Source organism: Ochotona princeps, chromosome 20 (genome assembly GCF_030435755.1).
Source record: "Ochotona princeps isolate mOchPri1 chromosome 20, mOchPri1.hap1, whole genome shotgun sequence".
NCBI lineage: Eukaryota > Metazoa > Chordata > Mammalia > Lagomorpha > Ochotonidae > Ochotona > Ochotona princeps.
The window spans coordinates 2,728,572-2,744,024 of record NC_080851.1 but is presented as its reverse complement, the minus strand read 5'-3'; the positions used below and the strand labels follow the sequence as shown (position 1 = coordinate 2,744,024).

General features: G+C 58.3%; 1 protein-coding gene across 1 annotated transcript in view; it reads right to left on the bottom strand.

Annotated features, from left to right (window-relative positions):
- The window catches only part of PKD1L1 (polycystin 1 like 1, transient receptor potential channel interacting), a 59,446-nt gene that overhangs the window by 25,251 nt on the left and 18,742 nt on the right, over positions 1-15,453 (bottom strand). Inside the window, exons 15-26 of the mRNA XM_058677952.1 lie at positions 14,936-15,078; positions 14,081-14,201; positions 11,214-11,325; positions 9,113-9,308; positions 7,702-7,758; positions 5,608-5,823; positions 4,585-4,830; positions 2,927-3,037; positions 2,654-2,814; positions 1,629-1,729; positions 507-699; positions 22-105 (exon numbers count right to left, since the gene is read on the bottom strand). Of these exons, the coding sequence (XP_058533935.1) occupies positions 22-105; positions 507-699; positions 1,629-1,729; positions 2,654-2,814; positions 2,927-3,037; positions 4,585-4,830; positions 5,608-5,823; positions 7,702-7,758; positions 9,113-9,308; positions 11,214-11,325; positions 14,081-14,201; positions 14,936-15,078 (1,741 nt within the window). The remainder of the gene's footprint in view (positions 1-21; positions 106-506; positions 700-1,628; positions 1,730-2,653; positions 2,815-2,926; positions 3,038-4,584; positions 4,831-5,607; positions 5,824-7,701; positions 7,759-9,112; positions 9,309-11,213; positions 11,326-14,080; positions 14,202-14,935; positions 15,079-15,453) is intronic.

Genomic DNA, 15,453 nt, shown 5'->3' with positions numbered 1-15,453 from the left:
GATGGAGAACCGAGAGCCGACCTTCGTAACTCGGAAACACGGCTCACTCCCAGGCTGGCGCTCAATGTCCGTCTCAGGAGAGAGAAGAGAGCGAGGCGGTCATAGCTGGGAGAAAACCACAGGGTTAGGAGGCAGCACGGATGTACACAGACGTGCACAGACACACAGACATGGGGTGAGGGCCGAAGCCCACAGGGATGAAGGACACAGGGTACCACAGAGCTGCCCTGGGACTGAGGCCTGCGCCAGACGCGCATCCAGATCCCAGTGCGGCCCCCACGTGCCCATCCCCAGTGATGGGCCAGGGTAGCCGCAGCCTTAGACCCCCACCCCTCTGGTGCCATGCAAGTGGGAGGCCTGTGGCTGGCAGGTAGATGTGGCAACATGGGCTAGTAGGGCTGGGGCTGTCCCACGGAGACGGTTCCAGCTTGTCCCAGGAGAGGCTCCGGGGCCCGGACCCAGGACGGAAATGATGGCGAAGTCAGCTGGTAACACAACTCCTGTACCTGCAGCTCACTGTGTCTGGAGAAGTCCCTGGCTCTGGGGAGGAACGGGACGACTCCCACTCTCCTTCATCCCAAAGCAGGCATCGGAGCCACTGGAAGCGGACCGTGTAGTGCACCGCCTCAGCCAGATGCTTGTTCGGGGTTCTTTTGTCATAGTCAGCATCCAGCAAGGACAAGAAGCCCACTTGGGACTCTACAGAGAAAGACCAGCAAGGACACATGCTGGGGTCTGCAGGAGACCCCGCTCCCTACACAGGCAGGGAAGGCTGAGGGCCCCCGGGATGAGGCCTTTCATTTGAGAATGGGCGGAAGTGCAGTGTCCCCAGGGCTGACAACATCCACACCCGCCTGCCAGAAGGGGTTACCCTCAGCCCAGGGGACAGACTTCCTGCTGGCCTGCCACCGTCTACACCCACCCCTGCCTGCTCAGCGCCACTGGCCAGCCACCAGCATGTCCCTGTCCCAACTTGCCTGGGGGCCCAATGTGGTCTTGGCTCACCATTTTGGGGTAATTTTCATATTTAAAAGCAGAAGCACTTAATGTTCTAAGATCTCTTTTCAATAAAATCATTTTTTGGGATAACTGCATATCAGCCAATTATAAAAATACAGGATCAGATCCATTCTTCTTAGCATTCACAGCAATAAACAGGCACAGGCCAGAGCTCAGACAGCAGGTGGCCGGGCACCCACAGAGCCCGTGCAAGGCTTCCCGGGGTGAGGAATGCCTTACCAATACACCTCAAAATGTATGAGGAAAGGCTGGCAGATTTACCCACTTAAAATACATACACTTTTTGTTTGTTTACTTGAAAGAGACAGAGAGGGGTGAGGAGACCTCTGGAGGGAGGGCCTGGCTGCTGGCCCACTCCCCACATGGCCACAAGAGCCAGGGCTGGACCAGGCTGAAGCCAGGAACTTCAGCCAGGTCTCCCACGCAGGTGCAGGGGCCCAGGCACTTAGGCTGTACTGCCCACCGCACGCATGGATGCCAAGCATTCACATGGGACAGTGGGCCACACCAGGGCCGAGACCAGGGCCACACACACACACACACACACACACAAGTGCAGGCTTCCTCACATCCCAGGAGCTGCAACCCCGGCCATGCTGCCCTCTGACCTTTCCAGGCAGCAGCTGGGATGTAAATCTGCAGTGTTCGCTCCTCCCAGAGGTGGGTCTGTTTCACAAGGAAAGCCGAGGGTGTGGGTCTCTCGGAGAACCTAGGAGACAGTGTGTACTCGGGCGTCCAGGTTCCCTCCCCCAAAGCCGTTCACCCTGACATTGGCACCACACGTCCCTTCTCCCCGGGACGACACACAGGCCACCAGGCCTGCCCCAGCCCCATCGGTCTACATAAAGCTGTCTACATAACCCGGTCGCCCTGAACTTCACTTAGAATCTGCACACTTCAGAATGAGCACAGAGAGGGCACAGCTGCCCGGGGCGGGAAGGGCATGACTGCTCGGAGCAGAGAGGGCACAGCTGCCCGGGGTGGGGAGGGCATGACTGCTTGGAGCAGAGAGGGCACAGCTGCCTGGGGTGGGGAGGGCATGACTGCTTAGAGTGCGGAGGGCACAGCTGCCTGGGGTGGGGAGGGCATGACTGCTTAGAGTGCGGAGGGCACAGCTGCCAGGGATGGGGAGGGTATGACTGCTTGGAGCAGAGAGGGCATGGCTGCCGATGGTGGGAGGGCACAGCTGCCCTGCGTACAGACACATGGTGGCCTTGGCATGGTGCCCTCTGTGGGCAGCAGGTGGCTGGTGCTGACCAACGGCAAGCACCCTGAGAATGAGACTTCCAGAACAGATTTCCATCCAAACTCCAAACTCTGTAAGCAAGAGGCTCTAAGTCTAGTGGCTCAGGTCATTCGGTCGATTGCAAGTTGAGCCAGGAGGGACAATGGGTTTGTGCTAAGGGCTGTGTGGGCAACACCTGCACCAGAGGCAAGAGCTCAGAGGGCAGAGTGAGTGGGGCAACATCCCTTGGGGAAGCGGAGGTCCCTCCAGCCCCACAGGCTGGCAGCATCCGTGTGGTGCGACTGCCAGGCTCTGATGTCACGTGTCTATCCTTTGTGTGTGCCATAGTTATAAAATGAGGCTCCTCGGCCAAGGTTCTCAGGACCCCAATCTCCCCACCATGCCCACCTCACAAGCAGGAGGACCGGAAAGGCCCGTGACGCCGGCTTGGAGAACTCCACACGCATCTGCAGGGTCTCCCGGGCGTCTCCAGAAAGCCCCAAGGCAAACTCATGGACGTTCACTTCATCCCGAAGCAACACAAAGGGCATTCTGTTTCCCTGGCCATCCTGCCGCCACAACAGAAAACAGCAAAGTACGGCCTGCCCCTGGGACAGGCAGCGTGGGACCGAACTGCTTGCAAGGCCCACGGAGGCGCAGACCACAAGGGGCACCCCTTACCGAGCCGCCGTCCTCCCCAAACTCTACAGTCACAGGGCTCGCCAGCCGATGGCGGCGGATGGGCCTTCTGCCAGAGCAGGCATGCAGGGTCAGGCCCACAGCTTCACCGACCTGGGGGGAAAGGCCAGCCTGGCGTCAAGGCGGCAGCCCCCGGAGGCTGGACGGGCAGCAGCCGGGTGTACTCGCTGCTGTGTGCTGAAAGGTGGACACTCCAAGCATCCAGGGCGCTTTCCATCCACCCCTGGAAGAGCTCATGGGCGTCACGTCTCCGCTCAGGAAGGTGACGGCGTGCAGTGGCTCTCACTCCCAATCTCTCCTCAGAGCGGGCGGGCTGGGGTGTGCACACACTCACTACAACGTCATGTAGACAACTCGGCCCTCAGCACTGTTGCTGAAACTTCCTGAATCAGTAACTTTCCCTGACTGGTGTCATTTTAACTGGCTCTTGAGGAAGGATTTTAATTCATTGAAATGATGAGTGAACTGCACCCCATTTGCACATTTGCGTATATTTCCACTTGGGTGATCACAACCAGCAGTTTTTCCTCCAGCAATCTCCCCTTCCTTCCGCAGCATGCATTCCTAGAAGCGTGGCTGAGGTCCAGGGGCCCGAAGGCCCTGTTGCCTTGCAACAGACATCTTAGCAGACTCACTACATTCCAACTCCTGCATAATTAAAAGTATCACACTACCCAACACTGTGGTATAGTAGTCTGGGGCTCTGCTTGCAGTGCCGGCATCCCATATGGATACATGCTCAGGACCTGGCTGCTCCACTTCCCATCCAGCTCCCTGCTTGTGGCCTGGGAAAGCAGTAGAGGCTGGCCCAAAGCTTTGGGACCCTGTACCCCAGTGGGAAACCCGGAAGAAGCTCCTGGCTCCTGGCTTTGGATCAGCTCAGCTCCAGCTGTTGTGGCCACTTGGGGAATGAACCATCAAATGCAAGATCTTCCTCTCTGTCTACCGTCTCTCTGTATATCTGACTTTCCAATAAAAATAGGATAAATCTTAAAAAAAAACTAAGTACATTCTAAAATCATTTATCTTTGAACAAAACAAGCATTCATCACTCTCTTGCATATTCATTTCCCCAGCGCCCAGTGGAGCCTGGAGTGTGAGCCAGGACTGAGGGGCTGGGGCACAGCAGCCAGAGGTCTCACTCTGTTCAACCTGCCAAAGCCACGGGGGCCCAGGATGTCCTGTGTGCAGTTCTGGGTACAGAAGTGAGGTGGATGTTCACAAAACCACCAAGTGACTGGGACCACCCACGCTGCTGTCCCCACCTCAACACTTCCTCTCTGGTCTTCCCCCCGGGACCCAGGGAGCACACTGCTGTTTTGGCTGAACTGTGCTTGTTGCAGGGTATAGGGGGATGCAGGACAACCAGGAGGACCTCACAGCCCCCTTGATAGCATCACTCAGGCTGAGCCCCAGGCCAGGCACCATCATGGTCCCACACGCACCAACCCCAACAGCAAACAATGAAAGGAGGGGCCCAGCCATCAAGGAGTAGCAACACCTGTGGTGATAGCAACACGTCCCAAGCCAGTCCTCTCCTAAAACCAACACACAGGTGAAGACCCGACACCTGTTTCCTCTCACCCTCAGAGCCTGGGGCCCAGAGCTTGGAGACAGCCAAGTTCCCGCAATGCTTGTACCTGCCCTGGAGCGTGTCCTCCCCATGGGTGTGGGTTCTTCCTGAACAGCACAAGCTGGCTGATGTAGCATGGGCTCCGCGTTTCCTCCCAGGTGGCTCTGGGCCCGGCAAGGTCACCAGGCAGGTACACCCGGATGGGGCCCAGGCTGTGGACAGAGCGCTGCAGGCTGTAATGTAGCATGGTCAGGAACTCCACCTGCCTGGCACTGACCCGGAGCTCACGCTCTTGTGGCAGAGAGAGGCAGCCCTGAAACACAAAGAGGGGTGCCCCGTGTTGGTGACACAGCCAGCAGACCCTGCCAGGGGCAAAGCAGGGCAGAGCGGGAAGCTACAACGTCAGCTCGTCTCTAGTCTGGGTGCCGAGAAAGGCTCCCACATGGACATGTGGGTGACAGGCAACAGCAGAGCACAAACGGGGGTCTTCGGCTGTGCCACATCTGTCTGTGAGGCTTTGCTTCTTTCCTGAACACCAGCTGTGCTTCTTGCAAGTCTTAGCTCAGCAGAGTGGAGTTCAATAGCAGTGTGGTTCTTAAAGCAGGGGAGACCGCATCCGAGTGTGCTCCAGGCAGGTGTGCAGGCAAGGCTTCTACATGTCCTTAGCTCAGCAGGTTTGCTGCTGCTCGACTCACGTGGACATTAACTCGTGTTCTAACTTCCCACCCGTGAAATAAAAGCAGCAGGTCTGGGCAGGTGGGAGGAGAGTAGTGCAAGGACAGACAGAAGCTGGCATCTCCGAGAACTTCCCAGTGTTCCGCAGACGAAAGCGAAGTGTGGCTCTGTGGGTTTTCCAGCAACAGCATGGCGGCACAATCACCTTTTCGTAGCACACACGTGGGACCGCTGGCATCACTTCCTATCAGTTTCCACGGACTCCTACGCATGTGCCAAATGGAAATCCTCCCAAACAGGAAACACTGGCCCCCCAGGTGTCCCCCAGAATCATAGGGCTGGGCTCTGTGAGGCGACTCCAGCCCCGGCCCTCCCAAATGGGGTGTCCACGTTGCATGAGAGGATGAGGACTCACCAGCAACAAGGCTGACGCCAACTCCATTCCCTCCTCCTGGACGTGTGCCTGGGCCACCATTGCTCCTTCTTGCCCCGAGGCATCCCAGACTGTGGACAGGAGCTGGACGAGCTCCAGCCGTAGGCCTCGGCTGACCACCAGCCCCGCGGGAAGCCGGCTGCGAGCTAGGAGCCCTTGGGCGTACCTGAGGATGAGCAGCATGCTGGTGGAGCTCAGCTGCCGGGGGAAAGGAGACGTGGGTCGGGGGCTGCTGGCACACAGCGGGCACACAGCCACTATTCCTCATGATGAGGAACTGAGTGACTGTGCCCAGGTGCAGGAGCAGGCTCCAGGGGAGTTTCACCCACCCAGTCTCACCAGGAGAAACAGAGGTGTCTCCAGCCCTTTAGGTGCTAACAGGTGATTGGGACTGCCCACTGGCATGAAAACCCCTTCTTGCCAGGCCCTGCCTCCTCCCGCACCATGTCAGGGTTCAGCTGGGGGTCAGAGAGCTGAAGAGAAGGAAGCAGTGTGATGGGAGAGTCCAGGGCTGTGCCCGAGGTATACAGCACTGTCAGCACTGGCCTTGACTTGTTCTTCCTGCACTAAGGGAAGATATTCACCCCAGAGCCGAGCTGGGCCACCCAGCCAGCGGGCAGTTAGTTCTTCACCTGAGAGCTGAGCTGGGCCACCCAGCCAGCGGGCAGTTAGTTCTTCACCCCAGAGCCGAGCTGGGCCACCCAGCCAGCGGGCAGTTAGTTCTTCACCCCAGAGCCGAGCTGGGCCACCCAGCCAGCGGGCAGTTAGTTCTTCACCCCAGAGCCGAGCTGGGCCACCCAGCCAGCGGGCAGTTAGTTCTTCACCTGAGAGCCGAGCTGGGCCACCCAGCCAGCGGGCAGTTAGTTCTTCACCCCAGAGCCGAGCTGGGCCACCCAGCCAGCGGGCAGTTAGTTCTTCACCTGAGAGCCGAGCTGGGCCACCCAGCCAGCGGGCAGTTAGTTCTTCACCTGAGAGCCGAGCTGGGCCACCCAGCCAGCGGGCAGTTAGTTCTTCACCCCAGAGCCGAGCTGGGCCACCCAGCCAGCGGGCAGTTAGTTCTTCACCCCAGAGCTGAGCTGGGCCACCCAGCCAGCGGGCAGTTAGTTCTTCACCTGAGAGCCGAGCTGGGCCACCCAGCCAGCGGGCAGTTAGTTCTTCACCCCAGAGCCGAGCTGGGCCACCCAGCCAGCGGGCAGTTAGTTCTTCACCCCAGAGCCGAGCTGGGCCACCCAGCCAGCGGGCAGTTAGTTCTTCACCCCAGAGCCGAGCTGGGCCACCCAGCCAGCGGGCAGTTAGTTCTTCACCCCAGAGCCGAGCTGGGCCACCCAGCCAGCGGGCAGTTAGTTCTTCACCTGAGAGCCGAGCTGGGCCACCCAGCCAGCGGGCAGTTAGTTCTTCACCCCAGAGCCGAGCTGGGCCACCCAGCCAGCGGGCAGTTAGTTCTTCACCTGAGAGCCGAGCTGGGCCACCCAGCCAGCGGGCAGTTAGTTCTTCACCCCAGAGCTGAGCTGGGCCACCCAGCCAGCGGGCAGTTAGTTCTTCACCCCAGAGCCGAGCTGGGCCACCCAGCCAGCGGGCAGTTAGTTCTTCACCTGAGAGCCGAGCTGGGCCACCCAGCCAGCGGGCAGTTAGTTCTTCACCTGAGAGCCGAGCTGGGCCACCCAGCCAGCGGGCAGTTAGTTCTTCACCCCAGAGCCGAGCTGGGCCACCCAGCCAGCGGGCAGTTAGTTCTTCACCTGAGAGCTGAGCTGGGCCACCCAGCCAGCGGGCAGTTAGTTCTTCACCTGAGAGCCGAGCTGGGCCACCCAGCCAGTGGGCAGTTAGTTCTTCACCCCAGAGCCGAGCTGGGCCACCCAGCCAGCGGGCAGTTAGTTCTTCACCCCAGAGCCGAGCTGGGCCACCCAGCCAGTGGGCAGTTAGTTCTTCACCTGAGAGCCGAGCTGGGCCACCCAGCCAGAGGGCAATTCTTAGGAATAAGCCCTGCTTTTCACTGTGTGTAAACCCCAAAGCATCCGACTATGATCCTCCTATTACGCGACAGGCAGGCAAACGCCCTTGGGAAGAAAGGCCACTCACCCTTCTGGGGAGGCCCACGAGGTCCCTCAGCATCAGGACTGAAGCCATCAACTCCTCCTGAAGCAGCAGACCAGGCAGGAAGGGACAGCATGCGTTAGTCTCAGACCTCAGCTTACACGGGAGCAGAGCCGGCCCCTTGCCTTCTGGCCGAGAGGCCAGATCTCTTACGGGACCATGACCTTGGCTCAAGCTTTCCTCCCAGTCTTGCTCCTCCTACATCCCCCTGCCCAGCCCCACAGAACCCCATCAGGAGACAGACTTGCGGACAGTCAGAGAGGGACACAGGTGGGGAGGGGCAGAGCTCCAGGGTGGCGTCCGACGATGGTGACGACACGAGCTGCTTTGGGAGCTGTGAGTGTGCCCCGGTGCCGGTACCAGGCACAGCCGGGAGGGGCCTCAGCAACCAGTCACCAGTCCTTAAGAGTGGGCACAGAACTGGAGCCTGCAGCCCGGCCACAGAAGAAACCAAGCTGGATTTAGGGAGCTTTTGCTTCCTGAAGTGTTAGTGTATAACTAGCTGCGGTGGGCACCGACTTGGACCACTCTCCATGAACCAGCAGCACCAGGGCCGGGGCCATGGCGCAGCAAGCTAAGCCTTCACCTGTGGTGCCGGCATGCCGTATGGATATCCTGTTGGGTCCCCGTTGCTCCACTTCTCATCCAGTTCCCTGTCTATGCACCTGGACAAGCAGCAGAGAACAGCCCATGCCCTTCGACCCCTGCACCCATGTGGGAGACCTGGAAGAGGCTCCTGGCTCCTGGCTTTGGACGAGCTCAATTCTGGCTGTTTGAGGAGTGAACTAGCAAACAGAAGATCAATTTCTCCCTGTCTCTCCCCTCTCTCTGTAACTCTGACTTTCAACTTTAAAAAAAAAAAATGAATCTTTAAAAGATAATAAACGGGGCCTGGCCCAGTGGCTAAAGTCCTCGCCTTGAATGCGCTAGGATCCCATATGGGCACCGGTTCTTATCCCGGCAGCTCCACTTCCCATCCAGCTCCCTGCCTGTGGCCTGGGAAAGCAGTCGAGGACAGCCCAAGGCCTTGGGACCTTGCACCTGAGTGGGAGATCTGGAAGATGCTCCAGGCTCCTGGCTTCAGATCAGCACAGCTCCGGCCATTGCTGGCAGTTGGGGAGTGAATCAATGGATGGAAGATCTTCCTCTCTGTCTCTCCTCCTCTCTGTAAATCTGACTTCCCAATAAAAATAAATCTTAAAAAAAAAAAAAGATAATAAACGAGTACCACTCATCTGTCTGAAACATTGGCAGGTGAGAGCAACCATAGCCGGGCATGGAGCCAAGCCGGCCCCACGGGCTCTCACTTGCCTGTGCCGTGTGCATACAACCACTTGTTGGGCCTGCTGCCTGGCACATGCCTCCAGCCAGTGCAGCTGCCCGACCCGGGCCGCACCTGGTCTGAAGAGGTGAAGGCACACAGCGAGGAGATAAGCGCATCCTGTATCAATGACCACTGGCCGCACGAGGCATTTCTGTCTTCCGTGGTCAGACGGCTCAGGATCCGGGTGAACATGGTGATGTAGTTCCTGGCTTCCATGTGGCTCCCCATCAGCTGGAGAGTGGACAGGCTTTTCAGGCTGGAATTGTACCTGAAGGGGACAGTGCATGGCGTGAGTGTTCCCTCACACTCAAAACCTTTCAGCCTGCCCGCCAGAGCAGAAGGGGAGCGATGTTGTAACTGCCTGTTGGTGAATCGGCACAGGAAGACCTTGGCAGAGCAGATGCTGACGAGGCAAAGCAAGGCACTATCCCTGATCCTCGGGAGCCCCGAGAGCAGGATGGGGACAGGTGCAGGAAGCCACACCGCCACTCCACAGAGGCGCCATGACAAGTGAAGGGATGTGGCTGTGCCCTGTGCTGGCAAGTCACCTCACCTCACAAGTCCATACCTTTAGATGCCAATGACAGCCCATTCAGGCAACAATACCTGGCGATGAAACAGGTCTGTGCAGGAGGAAGACAAAATAATTACCAGCACAGAGGGATCTAATCAAGGTCCCGTGTGTGAAGCAAAACTGGCTGGAATTAAAGGAACAGAGAATTCAAAAGTCACGGTAGCAGCACAGACACATCGGAGAAGTCGGCTCTCGGACATCCTGTCCCTCACTGCAGCGCCTGCTGAGCCAAGCGGACCCCGCTTGGCAGTGCCAGGCTCCCGCTCGGCCCAGCCCTTGCTGTCGTGGGCACTTGGGGAGTAACCTGTCCCTCACTGCAGCGCCTGCTGAGCCAGGCGGACCCCGCTTGGCAGTGCCAGGCTCCCGCTCGGCCCAGCCCTTGCTGTCGTGGGCACTTGGGGAGTAACCTGTCCCTCACTGCAGCGCCTGCTGAGCCAGGCGGACCCCGCTTGGCAGTGCCAGGCTCCCGCTCGGCCCAGCCCTTGCTGTCGTGGGCACTTGGGGAGTAAACAATCTCTCTGTACACATGTGTGAGACTCCGCCTTTCGCATGCATACCTTTCCTTAAAATAAGACGCTGTCAATAACGGAACCAGTAACCGAGGGTGGACCTGCCAGGCCTCCTTCAACAGCAAGAGCCGCGCCCACACGCTTCCTGAGCGCACGTGATCTGGGCATAGGCAGCAGTTTCTTTAAAGATGCCAAAAACACAAAGCGTAGAGGACAAACACATCATACTGAACCGAAACCAGAAGCTTTTCTTCAGCAGACGAGTGTGGGAAGAAAACCCAGAACCTCGGGAGAACTATCTACAAACCCTACAGACTTCAATCAGGACATCTGAAGAACTTGCAGCCCAATTAAAAACAGGGCACACTTGTAGGGATATATCCAAAGGAAATGAACTCTGCATATGAGAAAGTGACCTGTAATCCCATATTTACAGCAATAAAATCTACAATAGCAAAGACATGGAAACAACCCAGATGACCAATAAAAGAAAAAAAATAAACAAATACCCATCAAAAGAAGAGTGGTTAAAGAAACTGTGGTACATCTACTCCATGGAATATTACTCAGCCATTAATAAGAATGAAATTCTACCATTTGCAACAAAAGGTCCCAACTAGAGACCATGAAGCTCGGTGAAATATCAATCTCAAAAGGACAAATATAATCTGTTCTTTGATATAAGGCAGCCTTCATGCAAAATACAAGATCAATAGATATATAAACACATTTACCCATTATTCATCTAGAGGAATATTTTAAAGAGATTGGCGTACTGTGAAGTGAAGATACATTGCAGTACGCATTTCCACTCCAAGTGGAACTGTGAACTATGTCCTGACAATAGGATGCTGGACTTTCTATCGATGTCTACACATACAATGCCATGGTAGACTTAAAGGAATGAGGGACTTAGGACTGCTGAGGCTACTGTGAAACAGCAAGTGTTGGAGGGCCTGAAGTGTGTGTACAGACACCATGGCAGAGGAGCACACAGGCTGCTGCACTTTGGCTGGTCTCTCCTGCCATGCCCACACCGCCCGGCTGCCCTGCTCTGGGACACGTGTGTGATGCAGGCTTTGATACTCACAGGTCCTCGCCAGGGCAGTCCATCCCTCGGTACTGGGGCAGCACGGTGACGGCCACAGCACATGGCTGTGCCTTGGAGCCTCGGCCATCTGTGATCTCAGCAGAAACCATGACTATAGGGAACACAGGAGACATGTATTCTGCACATGTGGCCAGCCACCGAGGCGTGTGGGGATAGAACGGGGACACCAACCCTTCCCCAGGCCTGTGCCAAGGACGTCAACAGCTACAGGGGCACCTCGGCAGAGCAGGGCATGTGCCCAGGGACCAGTGGGCGCTGCAGGGGCGGCACAGCACAGCAGGGCATGTGCCCAGGGACCAGTGGGCGCTGCTGGGGCGGCACAGCACAGCAGGGCATGTGCCCAGGGACTAGTGGGCGCTGCTGGGGTGGCACAGCACAGCAGGGTATGTGCCCAGGGACCAGTGGGCGCTGCTGGGGCGGCACAGCACAGCAGGGCATGTGCCCAGGGACCAGTGGGCGCTGCAGGGGCGGCACAGCACAGCAGGGCATGTGCCCAGGGACTAGTGGGCGCTGCTGGGGTGGCACAGCACAGCAGGGTATGTGCCCAGGGACCAGTGGGCGCTGCTGGGGCGGCACAGCACAGCAGGGCATGTGCCCAGGGACCAGTGGGCGCTGCAGGGGCGGCACAGCACAGCAGGGCATGTGCCCAGGGACCAGTGGGCGCTGCTGGGGCGGCACAGCACAGCAGGGCATGTGCCCAGGGACCAGTGGGCGCTGCTGGGGCGGCACAGCACAGCAGGGCATGTGCCCAGGGACCAGTGGGCGCTGCAGGGGCGGCACAGCACAGCAGGGCATGTGCCCAGGGACCAGTGGGCGCTGCTGGGGTGGCACAGCACAGCAGGGCATGTGCCCAGGACTAGTGGGCGCTGCTGGGGCGGCACAGCACAGGAGGGCATGGGAACAGGGACCAGTGGGCGCTGCAGGGGCGGCACAGCACAGCAGGGCATGTGCCCAGGACCAGTGGGCGCTGCTGGAGTGGCACAGCACAGCAGGGCATGTGCCCAGGGACCAGTGGGCGCTGCTGGGGCGGCACAGCACAGCAGGGCATGGGAACAGGGCTCCCATTCCCCAAGAGATCTCCCCAAGCTCCAGAACTCACTTCTCCGTGGAGTTCAGGCCAGGGGAGTGTCTGGGGGACACAGCGTGACCTCCACAAGGGCTGAGCAGTCTTTGAAGTGAGTCCTGAATGATGTGTGCAGCTCTGGCAGCTACAGGCCAAGAGCGCTTAGGGCAGGTTTGCAGGAACTCCGGGGAGTGCAGCAGGAAATGGCAACCCGGGGGACCCAAGGAGTCCCTCCTGTGACCAGGGCCCGGGTGAGGCTAGGAGACCTGCAGGTGGTCACATGGCAAGAGTCACAGGTTCGGTCTTGTGATCACACACGGGTGTATCCTTGACATGAGCACAAGGCAGTCCTCCCGGAGAAGGCCCCAGTGCTGGCATCCGGGGACTTACTGCGGGGACGACTTCCGAATACTCACACCCCAGTGGCCATAGCCTCTGGGCCTCCGCAGGGTAAGGGCATGTCTGTCCAAGTCCATTCTTGGGCCTCTGCTTCTGCACACCAGTCAGATGGCCCAGCGGATGCCACTGCCCAGGGCAGCCCAGGACCCTGGAGACAGGGGCCAGGTCACAAAGCTGCTGCCACTGCTAACCTCACTTGGTCTGGGGTCACGAGGCTCCCACTCAGCAGGCCAGCACTGCATGCTCCCCACGGCAGGTGCCTCGGCTGTCCCCTCTACTGCATATGGCATCCCTCACTGGTAAGTCAGCGACTGGGTGGTCTAAACGTTGAACTCATACATTAAAAGATTTCCTCCAACATTTGATCACTTACATGATAACGAAATTAATATTCAAAGTATAAAAAGCTAGCTTAATGATTATGAATGTTCTTAATTGACTAAATAGTAGAAGAAATGAGCAATGGTAAATGAAAGATTTTGATTTCTACACACATCATTTTGACAATCTCTAGTCTTTGGAAACCAAGAAGAAAATGTTCAGAACCCAAAGGACCCACCTTGGTAACTGCACAGTCAGTGACCCCGACAGGTACTGTGACCCACCTTGGTAACTACACAGTCAGTGACCCCGACAGGTACCGTGACCCACCTTGGTAACTGCACAGCTGGTGACCCCGACAGGTACTGTGACCCACCTTGGTAACTGCACAGCTGGTGACCCCGACAGGTACCGTGACCCACCTTGGTGACTGCACAGCTGGTGACCCCGACAGGCACCGTGACCCACCTTGGTAACTGCACAGTCAGTGACCCCGACAGGTACCGTGACCCACCTTGGTAACTACACAGTCAGTGACCCCGACAGGCACCGTGACCCACCTTGGTAACTACACAGTCAGTGACCCCGACAGGTACCGTGACCCACCTTGGTGACTGCACAGCTGGTGACCCCGACAGGCACCGTGACCCACCTTGGTAACTGCACAGTCAGTGACCCCGACAGGCACCGTGACCCACCTTGGTAACTGCACAGCTGGTGACCCCGACAGGTACCGTGACCCACCTTGGTAACTGCACAGTCAGTGACCCCGACAGGTACTGTGACCCACCTTGGTAACTGCACAGCTGGTGACCCCGACAGGCACCGTGACCCACCTTGGTAACTGCACAGTCAGTGACCCCGACAGGTACTGTGACCCACCTTGGTAACTGCACGCTGGTGACCCCGACAGGCACCGTGACCCACCTTGGTAACTGCACAGTCAGTGACCCCGACAGGTACTGTGACCCACCTTGGTAACTGCACAGCTGGTGACCCCGACAGGTACTGTGACCCACCTTGGTAACCGTCCATGGGCTCTCCAGCTGGCACCGTGACCCACCTTGGTAACTGTCCATGGGCTCTCCAGCTGGCAGTGCAAAGTAGTACTGGGTGTCCCTCCCATGGTACAGAATGTGTCTCGGCGTGTCACCTATCTGGTAGCTGAACTCGTATTCAAAGTCCTGGGAACCAATTGTGGGGAGCAAAGGGCCAGGGAGATGAACGGACCGTGAGTGGCAGCCCTGAGGAGCACTTGCCACCAGCGTGGACCCCAAGGCCGTACTCTCTGGCAGGATGGGTGAACAACTCCAGCAGCCTAGCCCAGGGGTGTGGCCTCCCAGCCTGTGGGCATTCTCTCCTGAGTTCCCATGGCCTCCCCAGTGCACTGGGGTCTCTCCTCGGGAGCTGCTGGCTCTCCTTGCCCCTCCTGACACCACCCATCCAGTTGTCATGGCCCCCAACTGGGCACAGTGCAGAGGGGCAGGGCAGGAGTGGTTACAGGGATACAATGCTGGGTGTCAGGAGCAGAGGCCATCACAGCTAGGTCTGGAGGAAGCCCAGGGCCACTAGCTGCCTGCCACCTGCCCTGGAGGAAGCAGTGTAACCCTCATGATGCACTGTTGTGTCAGCCCCACAGTGACCTTCCACACACCCATACAACAACTGGGTGCACCCCTCTCTCCATCACCTGCCAGCTTCTCAGAGCAGGCTCAACCACAGTGTCCTGCCCTGGCCAGAGGCCCTCAGTACCCTGCATGGCTCCTGCTGAGCAGGTCCCGGACTCCTCTGAACTGGGGACTACTCTGGGGGACCCCAACATGCCACCGTAGGCCAAAGTCCTTCCATGGCCAGGGAAGGGCACTGCAGTCGGAGCCAATGCAGCTGCCTCCCTCAGGCTTGCGGGGCCGCCACGTACCGGCTCTCCTGACATGCAGAATACACTGAAGAGGGTGTGGGCTTCCAGACCTTGGTGTGGCTGCACCTGGCAGGTCACGTGCTGGGGAGCTTGGTTCACCGTCAAGTACAGCTGGGCTTTGCCGAGGAGGCCGTGCTTGGTGGCTAAAGAAGTGGAGAGAGAGGTACCTCACGCATGATGGAAGACCACTGGATGGAGGGCCAAGACCACACGGCAGGGTCCTCAGACCTGCACTCCTGGACCAGCAGTGGCAGCACTGCTGGGCCCCCAGTGACTTCCTGGTTCTCCTGGCCCTCTGCCGTGCCTGGGGAACCTCAGGCACATTGTGGGGTTCAGTCCCAGGCGCTGAAAGACAGAGGACACCCCCGCACAGTAGCAATGAGAGAAGACAGGCAGGCGCATGGCCTACCAACATACCTCCCTGGCTACCTGGACTCTCTAAGTGCCTCAGCCACACAAGCGGACTTCCAAACGTTAGTGGGAAAGAGGAATTCCCAAGTAAGCTCACTCTGGGGCAG